At 42.9% G+C, this 12,707-nt stretch overlaps 1 protein-coding gene across 1 annotated transcript in view; it reads left to right on the top strand.

The window, feature by feature from the left end:
* ATP6V1B1 (ATPase H+ transporting V1 subunit B1) overlaps positions 1–12,707 on the top strand; it is a 97,833-nt gene that overhangs the window by 70,337 nt on the left and 14,789 nt on the right. The window contains exons 3-4 of the mRNA XM_066572858.1: positions 199–297; positions 6,450–6,543. Of these exons, the coding sequence (XP_066428955.1) occupies positions 199–297; positions 6,450–6,543 (193 nt within the window). The remainder of the gene's footprint in view (positions 1–198; positions 298–6,449; positions 6,544–12,707) is intronic.

A 12,707-nucleotide genomic window follows, 5' to 3' on the forward strand; every position in this document is an offset into this window, starting at 1 on the left:
CCCCTATGTACAATAATATAACTACTATAATACTGCTCCCTATGTACAATAATATAACTGCTATAATACTGCCTCCTATGTACAAGAATATAACTACTATAATACTGCCTCCTATGTACAAGAATATAACTACTATAATACACTCCCTATGTAGATTTTTCGTTGTCTTGCTTCATGTTCTTTCCTCTGACTCTACAGTTTGCCCAGTATGCAGAGATTGTGAACTTCACCCTCCCGGATGGAACTGTACGTAGTGGTCAAGTTTTGGAGGTTGTCGGATCTAAAGCAATTGTTCAGGTAACAGGTGACATCTCAGTGTCCTTCTTTTGACACTTTTGTTTCTGGATTACTACAATTTCAGTCCTCCCTTTCTTATGTTCTTTCTTTCTTTCCTTCTTTGTCCTTCACCTCTTCTCCATCTCGCTGTGGCTTTAAGTATCTCCATCTCTCTCTCCACTACATCTATATTCCCTCTTCTTCCTTCTATTTTTTTTAATCTCCATTTATTTCCTGCTCCATTTTGCTCACTCTCTTCCAGGTCCATGTTTTGGCCCCCTAACATAGCAGCCGTGTAAGGCAATGTCCATCCCATTTAGTAGTCTTGACCCTCAACTAGCCATCTTCCCCATAGCTTATCTCTTCTAACTTAATATCATCTTCTGCCACTAGTAATAGGATCAGTATTCTCCAGCTACATTTTACTGGTACTCTCTCTTCAGCAGCTCCATCGCCCTCGTACCCCACCTCTCCCAACATTAGCTTTCCTTCTATGTTCCTCAGATCCATCTCCTTTCTGCTCCTTCTCCACTAGTTCCATGTCCTTTCTACTCTCCCAGCCACTCCTATTTTCATAAACCTGTCTCCTCTCCTCTGGTTTTGTCACAACAGGTACCACACAGATTAAATCGGTATTAGGGAAACCTCTTGACTGCCGTCAATAGTGGGCACTTGAACTAAAAATGAATCTTACTGAGCTGTGGTTTGGCCAAGGAGCCCTACTATGGATCCAGCAGTCTTGGTAGACTAAAGACCAATGCACAAATCTGGGCTCTTCTTCAATATCATCTTGATCTTCCTTCTGCTCCATCACCAGCAGCGCCAACTCTCATTACCCCAACGATCCCGTCATTAGTTTTTTTAGAACCATCTCCTTTGTGCTCCTCTCACCATCACTACTATTTCCATGAGCCTGTCTACCCATCTCCGGTTTTGTCACAACTAGTACCATACAATTAAGACCAGTATTGAGATCTCTTAGTTGTCATCAGTTATGGGCACTTGAATTACCAATGACACCCCCTAAGGTGAGGTCTGGCCAAGGAGCCAAACAGTGTATCACTAATCTTTGTAGACCAAAGTTCAAGGCTAAGGGTTTTTCCTCCAGATCACCTCGTTCTCGACCTTAGCTCTATCTTACTTCTACTCCTTGACCAGCAGCTCCATGTCCTCCTTTCTCCACCTCCACCAACATTAGTTTTCCTTCCATCTTCCTCTGATCTATTTCCTTTATGCTTCTTCTCCACTAGATTCATCTCCTTTGTGCTATCACCACCATCCCTATTTCCTTGAACCTATCTATCCTCCTCTAGTTTTGTAATAACAGGTACCACACAGTTATTAGGTTGATCTCTTCTCCTTTGCCACCACTAGTGGACACTACCAATGACTCTCACTAAGGTGGGGCCTGGCTGAGGAGCCAACTGTGGATCCACCAGTCTTGGTAGACCAAGGACTAATGCACAAATCTGGGCTCTACCTCCCATTATTCTCATTCCTGACCTCAGAAGCTGGATTAAAAGCGGCTATCCTATATCTATCAAAGACTTCCAAGTTAGTGATGTAACCTGACCTTCTTACAGCCTGTTCTTTGGGGCACCTTTCTTTTAAGACTTTTGTTCCGTCCTTTGAACAGCAGGGGAACAGATCTCTCTTGGGGCTCATAGGAACTGAAGGTAAAGCTGCTCTTACACATTATGGATAACTCATCCGAAATGCATGATAGCATTATGTAACATGGTTAAGACTGGACAGGCCAATGCCAAATGCTCTTTACCTAATGTGTATGGCCAACCATAGGATGCATCAATGAGATAATGGACCTGTAAATCCTAGACCGTAAATCCATCTGTAAATATGTTGCTCATTCATTAGGTGTTTTATTGACGCACTACCACAATGACCAGTATGGGGATACATGACATGTAATACCAAATCTGCCCCGACTGAAGTCTCTCTGCTGTTCATCCGACCAAGGTAGACCGCACTAGTGACCTGTGCACAACCTCTCTTGGCCAGCGGCCAGCCTTCCCTCATTTAATCCCAGCGAGACCTTCCCAGAGCCCTCTTAATCCCATTAGAGAATCAGCCTCAGAGCCAAGCGGGCAGCAGCAGCTTAGCCTGAATTGCACACAGGCACGGCTCTCTGCAGATGTGCCACAGAACATTCCTCGGCCACACGGATCTAATTAAAGCCGCGATACGGAGATTAATTTGTACAAACGGTGTCAAATATTGTACCGATCAATGCGTTCTGCTGGGCTTTCATCGTTCCATGTAGATTCCAAGTATTCCAGGCCCTTATACTGCGGCAATATTACTATAAACCAACCATGATGGAAGTCCAACCTGGAAGCCTTGAAATATTATCTATCTATCTGTCTCATATCTATCTGTCTAATCTATCTCACATCTATCTATCTATCTATCTCATATCTATCTATCTATCTATCTATCTATCTATCTCATATCTATCTATCTCTCTATCTCTCTATCTATCTATCTATCTATCTATCTCATATCTATCTATCTCTCTATCTATCTATCTAATTATCTATCTCATATCTATCTATCTATCTTCTATCTATCTATCTATCTAATCTTTCTATCTATCTATCTATCTCTCTATCTATCTATCTCATATGTATCTCCTATCTATCTATCTAATTTATCTATCTATCTCATATCTATCTATCTATCTATCTCATATCTATTTATCTCTCTATCTATCTCCTATCTATCTATCTATCTATCTCATATCTATCTCATATCCATCTATCTATCTATCTATCTATCTATCTATCTATCTATCTCATATCTATCTATCTATCTATCTCATATCTATCTATCTCTCTATCTATCTCTTATCTATCTATCTCATATCTATCTATCTATCTATCTATCTATCTATCTATCTATCTATCTATCTATCTATCTAATCTTTCTATCTATCTATCTATCTATCTATCTATCTATCTCATATCTATCTATCTATCTATCTCATATCTATCTATCTATCTATCTCTCTATCTATCTCTCTATCTATCTCCTATCTATCTATCTCATGTCTATCTATCTATCTAATCTATCTATCTATCTTCTATCTATCTATATATCTCATATCTATCTCCTATCTATCTATCTATCTATCTATCTATCTATCTATCTATCTATCTAATTTATCTATCTATCTCATATCTATCTATCTATCTATCTATCTATCTATCTCATATCTATCTCCTATCTATCTATCTAATTTATCTATCTATCTCATATCTATCTATCTATCTCATATCTATCTCCTATCTATCTATCTATCTATCTATCTATCTCCTATCTATCTATCTATCTATCTATCTATCTATCTCTCATATCCATCCATCTATCTATCTATCTATCTATCTATCTATCTATCTCATATCTATCTATCTATCTATCTCATATCTATCTATCTATCTATCTATCTATCTATCTATCTATCTATCTATCTATCTCATATCTATCTCCTATCTATCTATCTATCTATCTATCTATCTCCTATCTATCTATCTATCTATCTATCTATCTATCTATCTATCTATCTATCTATCTATCTATCTATCTATCTCTCATATCCATCCATCTATCTATCTATCTATCTATCTATCTATCTATCTATCTATCTATCTATCTATCTATCTATCTCATATCTATCTATCTATCTATCTCATATCTATTTATCTATCTATCCACTCACTCTCTACATCACAGGTATGTTTAGTGCTACATGCAGGGTCCACACAACTCATGTCCTGTAGGTGGAGTGGAGCCCTGGGACCGCTCAGTGCTGTCATGGCCCATTCTCTAGCACACAGTACAAACAGTGTCAAATATTGTACCGATCAATGCGTTCTGCTGGGCTTTCATCGTTCCATGTAGATTCCAAGTATTCCAGGCCCTTATACTGCGGCAATATTACTATAAACCAACCATGATGGAAGTCCAACCTGGAAGCCTTGAAATATTAAAGCGCTTTGAAAGCGTTGAAAGCCTTGAAAGCGCTGCGGAATAAGTTGGCGCTATACAAATAAAGATTATTATTATTATTATAAATATTATCTATCTATCTGTCTCATATCTATCTGTCTATCTATCTATCTATCTCATATCTATCTATCTATCTATCTCATATCTATCTATCTCATATCTATCTATCTTCTATCTATCTATCTATCTATCTATCTATCTCATATCTATCTCTCTATCTATCTATCTCCTATCTATCTATCTATCTATCTATATATCTATCTCATATCTATCTATCTATCATCTATCTATCTATCTATCTATCTATCTAATCTTTCTATCTATCTATCTATCTCTCTATCTATCTATCTCATATGTATCTCCTATCTATCTATCTAATTTATCTATCTATCTCATATCTATCTATCTATCTATCTATCTATCTATCTCATATCTATTTATCTCTCTATCTATCTCCTATCTATCTATCTATCTATCTATCTATCTATCTATCTATCTCATATCTATCTCATATCCATCTATTTATCTATCTCATATCTATCTATCTATCTATCTCTCTATCTATCTCCTATCTATCTATCTATCTATCTATCTATCTTCTATCTATCTATCTATCTATCTAATCTTTCTATCTATCTATCTATCTCATATCTATCTATCTATCTATCTATCTATCTCTCTATCTCCTATCTATCTATCTCATGTCTATCTATCTAATCTATCTATCAATCTTCTATCTATCTATCTATCTAATTTATCTATCTATCTCATATCTATCTATCTATCTATCTATCTCATATCTATCTCCTATCTATCTATCTATCTAATTTATCTATCTATCTCATATCTATCTATCTATCTCTCTCTCTCTCATATCTATCTCCTATCTATCTATCTATCTATCTATCTATCTATCTATCTCATATCTATCTATCTATCTATCTATCTATCTCCTATCTATCTATCTATCTATCTTATTTATCTATCTATCTATCTCATGTCTATCTATCTCTCTATCTCATATCTATCTATCTATCTATCTATCTATCTATCTATCTATCTATCTATCTATCTATCTCCTATCTATCTATCTATCTATCTATCTATATCTCATATCTATCTATCTATCTATCTATCTCATATCTATAATATCTATCTATCTATCTATCTATCTATCTATCTATCTCATATCTATCTATCTATCTATCTCATATCTATCTATCTCATATCTATCTATATAATATCTATCTATCTATCTATCTATCTATCTCCTATCTATCTATCTATCTATCTATCTATCTATCTATCTATCTCATATCTATCTATCTATCTATCTATCTCCTATCTATCTATCTATCTATCTATCTATCTATCTATCTATCTATCTATCTATCTATCTATCTCATATCTATCTATCTATCTCCTATCTATCTATCTATCTATCTATCTCATATCTATCTATCTATCTATCTATCTATCTATCTATCTATCTATCTATCTATCTATCTATCTCATATCTATCTATCTCCTATCTATCTATCTCATATCTATCTATCTATCTATCTATCTATCTATCTATCTATCTATCTCCTATCTATCTATCTATCTATCTATCTATCTATCTATCTATCTATCTATCCATCCATCCATCTACAATCTCCAGATGCCACTCCCCTAACAAACCATGCCTATTTCTTAAAGGGACCCATTACTTTTATGATGGGGTCTCTGCCCACTCTTCTGCATTGTCCTTTGGTTATTTGGACATTTTGACCACCAGGAGTCTACTGTATACAGTTGTTAGTAGCTAGCATCCTTCTATCTATAAGCCTAATGACCGGCAATGATGAACCTCACACGACAGTAACATAATTATAAATCAAGCTCCATAGACACATGAGGAAACATGAAAGTCATTAATCCACCTATTAACCTCTTCACAACCGGCCCTCACCCCCCATCACCTTAAAAGCTTCCCTGGCAGCTTAGAGGTCCGGTGTGAATGAAAGAGCAAAGAGGTGCCCCCTCCTCCCCCAAATCCCTACACATTATCCCCGGCTTTCACTTGGATCTGACTTTCTCCTGTGGTGTCTGCTTTAATCCTCACTAATTGCCAGTAATTGGGTTCTTGCCCCGGGTCTCTGCAGGTGTTTGAAGGCACATCTGGGATAGATGCCAAGAAAACCACTTGCGAATTCACAGGGGACATCCTGAGGACACCTGTTTCCGAGGACATGCTGGGTACGTTGGACGAGGGTTAATATAATGATGTCACCGCAGGTAAAGTCCGCAGAGACAACCGTGTTACTTGTGTAGACAGTTATACATTCACTCTGTATAGGCTATGATGAGTCTGGCACTCTACGAGACCTCATGGCCAGATGGACAGTTCAACTCCCAAATGGGGGCATGGGTGGATGCCCAGGTTGGGGCAGTTTCCACTGCTTAGTAAGGTTTTGGGGTGGACCCAACCTTTTATAGTGTTGTCCAGCTCTGTTCTTTAAAAAGGGCCCCTTAAACATTTGACTCCATCCCTGTTATCAAACCAAGTGGTGGAAGCTGCCCAATAGGGGGGTTAGCTGCAGGACGTTGCTGGGGCACCCATTGGCACATTGGACAACCATCCTGTATGGCGAAGAGTGACTGCTCTGTCCACACACCCCAACTGGAGTTACTATGAGCAGAGATCATCTTTAACCACTTCAGGTCAGTCAAACACATCTAAACGTCCTGTGGTCATGAAGCGTGTATGGAGCAGGCTCCAGAGCCAAGTCCACGCCATACCTGGTGGCTACCAGCTAACAGTCACCAGTAACTGCAGCGATCAGAGTTCATTCTAATTGTAGCAGTTAACTGTTTAAATGTCAGTCAAAGTTGACCACACGTCTAAACAGTCAGTGGCATGGGGGCACCCTCTCCCACACCCCATTGGCACCCACCACAGCACTATCACATGGTGTTAATGGACTAATATAGCAACCTGGAGCCGACTGAAGGCTCCCAGGACTGGCATGCAGAGATGCCTATCAAGCCCCGCCCGAAGCAACATCAAAAGTTGCTATGTACTGCAATACTGAAATATTGCAGTATATAGTAGAAGCGATCAAATGATCAGGAGTTGAAGTCCCTGTAAGACTTGAAGTAAAATAAAAACTTTTCCCATGTATCCTAAAAAAACTGTTAACATGTGTGCATTTTACCTTTGCTTGCAATCCGCATCTATATAGAACCAATGCTTTTCACTGACAGCGGTCGGATGCCCGATATTTACCTGTGCACAAAAATGCGCAGCGGTAAACAGGGGCAGCAGATTTTAAAACGCAGGTAACTGCGGCATCCGTCTTTTATGGATGTGAAACCCCTGAAGCTGCCGCATCCAGGGGTTCACCTTGTGCTCAATGGGGCTGGCAGCAGCAGCGCTGCCTCCATTGAGAAAATATAGAGAAGATCGCGATCCTCTGCCATAGCTGTCACAGCTACGGCACAGGAGAACAATGTTCTCCCATTGAATTCAATGGAGCCCTCACTTCAGCCGGCTCCACTGAAAACAATAAGCTTCAGGCAAGCCCTGCAGTGATTTTCAGGGAAGGGCTTTAAATATAAGCCCTTCCCTGAAAAATCATCCCTAAAATGTGTAAAAAATAAAAAAAATATATCCTCGCCTCTCCGCTGCTGCCAGGGCTCAGGCGCATCCAGCCGGGTCTTTTCCTGCACTGCGGTGAAGTGATTTCAGCAATAGCCCCACTGACCACAGGTGAAACCCCTGGATGTGACAGCATTGAGGGGTTTTACATCCAAGGAATCCCCTGCTGCAGCTGTCACAGCCGCAGCAGGGGATAGCGGGCAGCGCACTTTATCCGGCGCATTTCTCCGGCGCTTTGTCCGGCGCTAATAGCGTCTTTCCATAAAGTGAATTATAGGCGGTGGGGGGCCGTTAATTAGGTCGCACATTTCTAGACCTGCGAGCTTAATGAGCTTCGGATTTTTCTCCCTCTTTTTATTTCTGAGCCTGCATGAAAACCGTCAGCGCGGGTCCTTGGCGAGGGCGGCCGGCCATTCACAGCGCCTGTCAATGACGAGCTGTACTCCCAGATGGAGGGGGAGGGGCTGGAATATACGGGTGTGATTGGTCCATATCTGCGAACTGTTAACCCTTCAAGAGCGCAATCACAGACTGTAGTCTAAAGACTGAGTGCATCCTGAGGCTTCACAGGAGCGTTGGCGTATTTGTGCGCACCTGAGCGCTGCGTATGTGCGGAGCGAACGAGGCGTATTTTGCAGTACCGCCTGCCCCCGCTCGGTGTGCTCACCTGCGTGCAGCAGATAAAGACCCACCAATGGAAATGGCTAATTAATTCCAATTCTGTCCTTTTTCCAGCGGAATATCCGCAGTGTTTCACGCATCTCCTTGCGTATTGAACGCAAAACACGGAGACTAGAGCTGGCTTCGGTTGGCTCATTCTCTTTCTTTTGCGTGCGCAGTTTTCGCAGGTGCAAAAAATAGGACCTTCTCTATTTTTTGCGTATTTGCTCAGTATTTGCACAGCACACGCCTATATTTTTGCGCCCGTGAGAACCCCTCGTGCCTTGACTCTCTGCGCCATAGTTGCATATTAGAACTTCCCTGAGACCCCAATGTTAACCCTTTCACTCCTTTAGCCTCTTGCTCTGCAATTATAATTGGTCTCTTATTGTGATTCCCAAAAACCAGACTTGGACGTCGCAAATGTTGACACCTCAGGCCAAGTTCACACGGGCGAGCGCGGGATCGGGGTGTGAATCACGGCCCCATGTCACGCTCCCCACCGTGTGATGTCCCTGCGGATGTGAGGCATTCTTATGTCAAAACTGCCTCGCATCACTTCGGGGAAGAAGCGATCCTCTGCCGCAGCGGAGGGTCATGGGGGGTCTCCGTCGCAGCGGAGGGTAATTGAGGGTCTCTGTCGCAGCGGAGGGTCTCTGTCGCAGCGGAGGGTCTCTGTCGCAGCTGAGGGTCATGGAGGGTCTCTACCACAGCAGAGGGTCATGGGGGGTCTATGTCGCAGCTGAGGGTCATGGGGAGTCTCTGTCGCAGTGGAGGGTCATGGGGGGTCTCTGTCACAGCGGAGGGTCATGGGGGGGGTCTCTGTCGCAGTGGAGGGTCATGGGGGGTCACTGTCGCAGCGGAGGGTCATGGGGTGTCTCTGTCGCAGTGGAGGGTCATGGGGGGTCTCTGTCGCAGTGGAGGGTCATGGGGGGTCTCTGTCGCAGCGGAGGGTCATGGGGAGTCTCTGTCGCAGCGGAGGGTCATGGGGGGGTCTCTGTCGCAGCGGAGGGTCATGGGGAGTCTCTGTCGCAGCGGAGGGTCATGGGGAGTCTCTGTCGCAGCGGAGGGTCATGGGGGGTCTCTGTCGCAGCGAAGGGTCATGGGGGGTCTCTGTCGCAGTGGAGGGTCATGGGGGGTCTCTGTTGCAGCGGAGGGTCATGGAGGGTCTCCCATTGTTTACAACGGGGAAACCTCGCATCACAGCGCACCGCGTGACCCTAGCGTGTAGCGCAATGCTGCCGCCCGTCCCACTGAAAACTATGGGCGATGCGAGGGCGCCCGAGGATAGGACGTGCTGAGATTTGTTTTCTACATCGCTGGTGTGTATGACCCCCTTCAAAATAATGGGGTTCACATTTGTGCGAGATTTGCGCATCTCACAACACACAAATCTCACATGATTTTCTCATTCGCGCTGAGGCGGCCGCTTAGGTCGGTTTCACACAGCTGAGATTCTCGCGCGAGATTTGTGCATTGTGAGAAAACGTCTCGCATCACTTTGGGAACGATCCTCCCCGAAGTAGGAAAACCTCGCATCACATCGCAGCGCGTGCGCGATGCAGTCGCCGGCCCCATAGCGACGCAACACGGGGAACAATCACTCATGTGTATGACCTCATGCAAAACAATGGGGTTCATATTGCATCTCACAACACACCAAACTCGCGGGAGATTCTCGGCCGCGTGGAACCGGTCTAAGAGTGCTGGAAAGTTCTGGACCAAAATCCGCAAGTCCAACGGGGATCCGGCTGTGGATCACTAAGGGAAAAATCCACTTTAAACATGCAGATCGTGATCAGGGATTTTCCGAGGCAGGACTGACAAGCAGGGAAGCGCCGCGAGGGCGTTCGCACACGGGCGTGTCTTTGTTCCGTTATGCAGCTGTGAAAATCACGGCCACATAGCGATACGAGGCGAAACCGCGGATTTCAATGGTTTCGTCTCCACTGTGGGTTATTACTACATGCAGGAAGATCGGGGACGAACAACGGCACGAAGTTCGAATGTCCGGCGAGGAAAAGAATAAAACCTTCTTCGTGCGCAACTACACTCCGTAATGGCGAGCTAAGATGCACATATGGCCGTCTGAAACCGTCCTGAGGGCATAAAGATCTCCATGGGTGAGGGATTGTGAATTTCTGAGATTCGTTTTGACTCCGCCCACTTTATAATTTTACTCAAAACCGATATTAACCCTGTAAAGCCCGATTATTCTCTGGTCCTTCAGGCTGTCACATTTTGAGTTCTTTAAAGTGTTTTCACACATTAGAGAACATTCCGCCATGGAAACTTCTGCATGTCCAATAGGTGGATTTCTCATGGATTTGTAAAGGGTAAAATCCATGGTGAATCCGCTGGAAAATCTACGTTAGTCATGCGGATTTTGGTGCAAAATGTTCCGTGGCGGAACTTTCCGTCACAAGTGAAAACAGTCTAGGAGATCTGTGTGCGCAGACCTTACACTCCACAGCTGCATATTAGAGATCCCCCTGTGGGAGGGACAGGAGGAATGACGATTTTGGTGCGGAATGTTCCGTGGCGGAACTTTCCGTCACAAGTGAAAACAGTCTAGGAGATCTGTGTGCGCAGACCTTACACTCCACAGCTGCATATTAGAGATCCCCCTGTGGGAGGGACAGGAGGAATGACGATTTTGGTGCGGAATGTTCCGTGGCGGAACTTTCTGGCATGGGCGGAAACACCCTCAGATCCCAAGCAAATGGAAAGACCCTACCTGCTGAAGTAAGGGAGCCCTTGTGGGATGGGAGCCACCAAGAGCCTCAGTATAGGGGGGTTATAGATTGCTATAGGTGAATGGTGAATCTGTAAATGAGGCCTAAATGACAGTTACTTTTATTGCTTCAGCTTGACTCCAGAGCGGAAGTTATCGGGACGGTCCTGAAATACTCTGTGCTGTCTGTATCCTGCAGTTAGTGTGGCTACTTAACCCATGATCGCTCTTCGTCAAACCTTTTTACAGATATAAGTGTTACTATTCCCATGGTGTGAGGCAGTTCATGTTGTCCCAGCCACTAGGTGGCGCTATCTGAGGACTAGTGATGTGGTGATACTTGTCCAGTTCCGGTACCCGCTCATACATGGTTAGACTGCAGTTCTGGGATAGTTGGAGAACAAGCTGCGATCCTGGGCTGTACAGAGAAGTGATCTGTTGCTTCTCCTCGCGTTCCCCACAAGGACGGTCATTACTGATTTTGCATAAACATCAACGGATAGAAATTTCCATCAATCACTTTTATTTCTTTTTGAGGTTTTAAATTTTTTAGTGCAGATTACATGGTGCATACAGCGCCATCTGCTGACGCCGAAGGTGACTGCTTCTTTAAAGGAGCCTTACATTTATGTGATGCGCCTTTAAATGTTGTATCTCCAAGAGCCGATCGCTGCAGACTCGACTGAAAATCCTGAGGATGTATAGAGTGACAATAATGTGACATGATGGAATATTCCAGGCCTTTATCTATAGAATAAGAAAAGTGTTACCCACTTCAGTAGTCAAGCACTTATCTTAGCTGCCTGTAGGGGGCGCCTCAAGGTCACCAGTTATCTCACCTATACCTTATATACGTTTTATTTGTTTATTGACATCGGAGGAACAAAAGTGTGGGATGACATTACTGACCTTTCCTGGTCACTGACAGGGATGTGAATGTAATGTGCAGTGACAGGAGGAGCAGAATGATGGTCCCTGTGTGCTAGAGAATGGGCCATGACAGCACTGAGCGGTCCCAGGGCTCCACTCCACCTACAGGACATGAGTTGTGTGGACCCTGCATGTAGCACTAAACATACCTGTGATGTAGAGAGTGAGTGGATAGATAGATAAATAGATATGAGATAGATAGATAGATAGATAGATAGATAGATAGATAGATATGAAATAGATAGATAGATAGATAGATAGATAGATAGATAGATAGATAGATAGATAGATATGAGATAGATAGGTAGATAGATAGATATGAAATAGATAGATTGATAGATAGATAGATAGATAGATAGATAGATATGAGAGATAGATAGATAGATAGATAGATAGATATGAGATAGATAGATATGAGATAGATAGATAGATATGAGA

Source organism: Eleutherodactylus coqui, chromosome 7 (assembly GCF_035609145.1).
Source record: "Eleutherodactylus coqui strain aEleCoq1 chromosome 7, aEleCoq1.hap1, whole genome shotgun sequence".
Classification (NCBI taxonomy): Eukaryota; Metazoa; Chordata; class Amphibia; order Anura; family Eleutherodactylidae; genus Eleutherodactylus; species Eleutherodactylus coqui.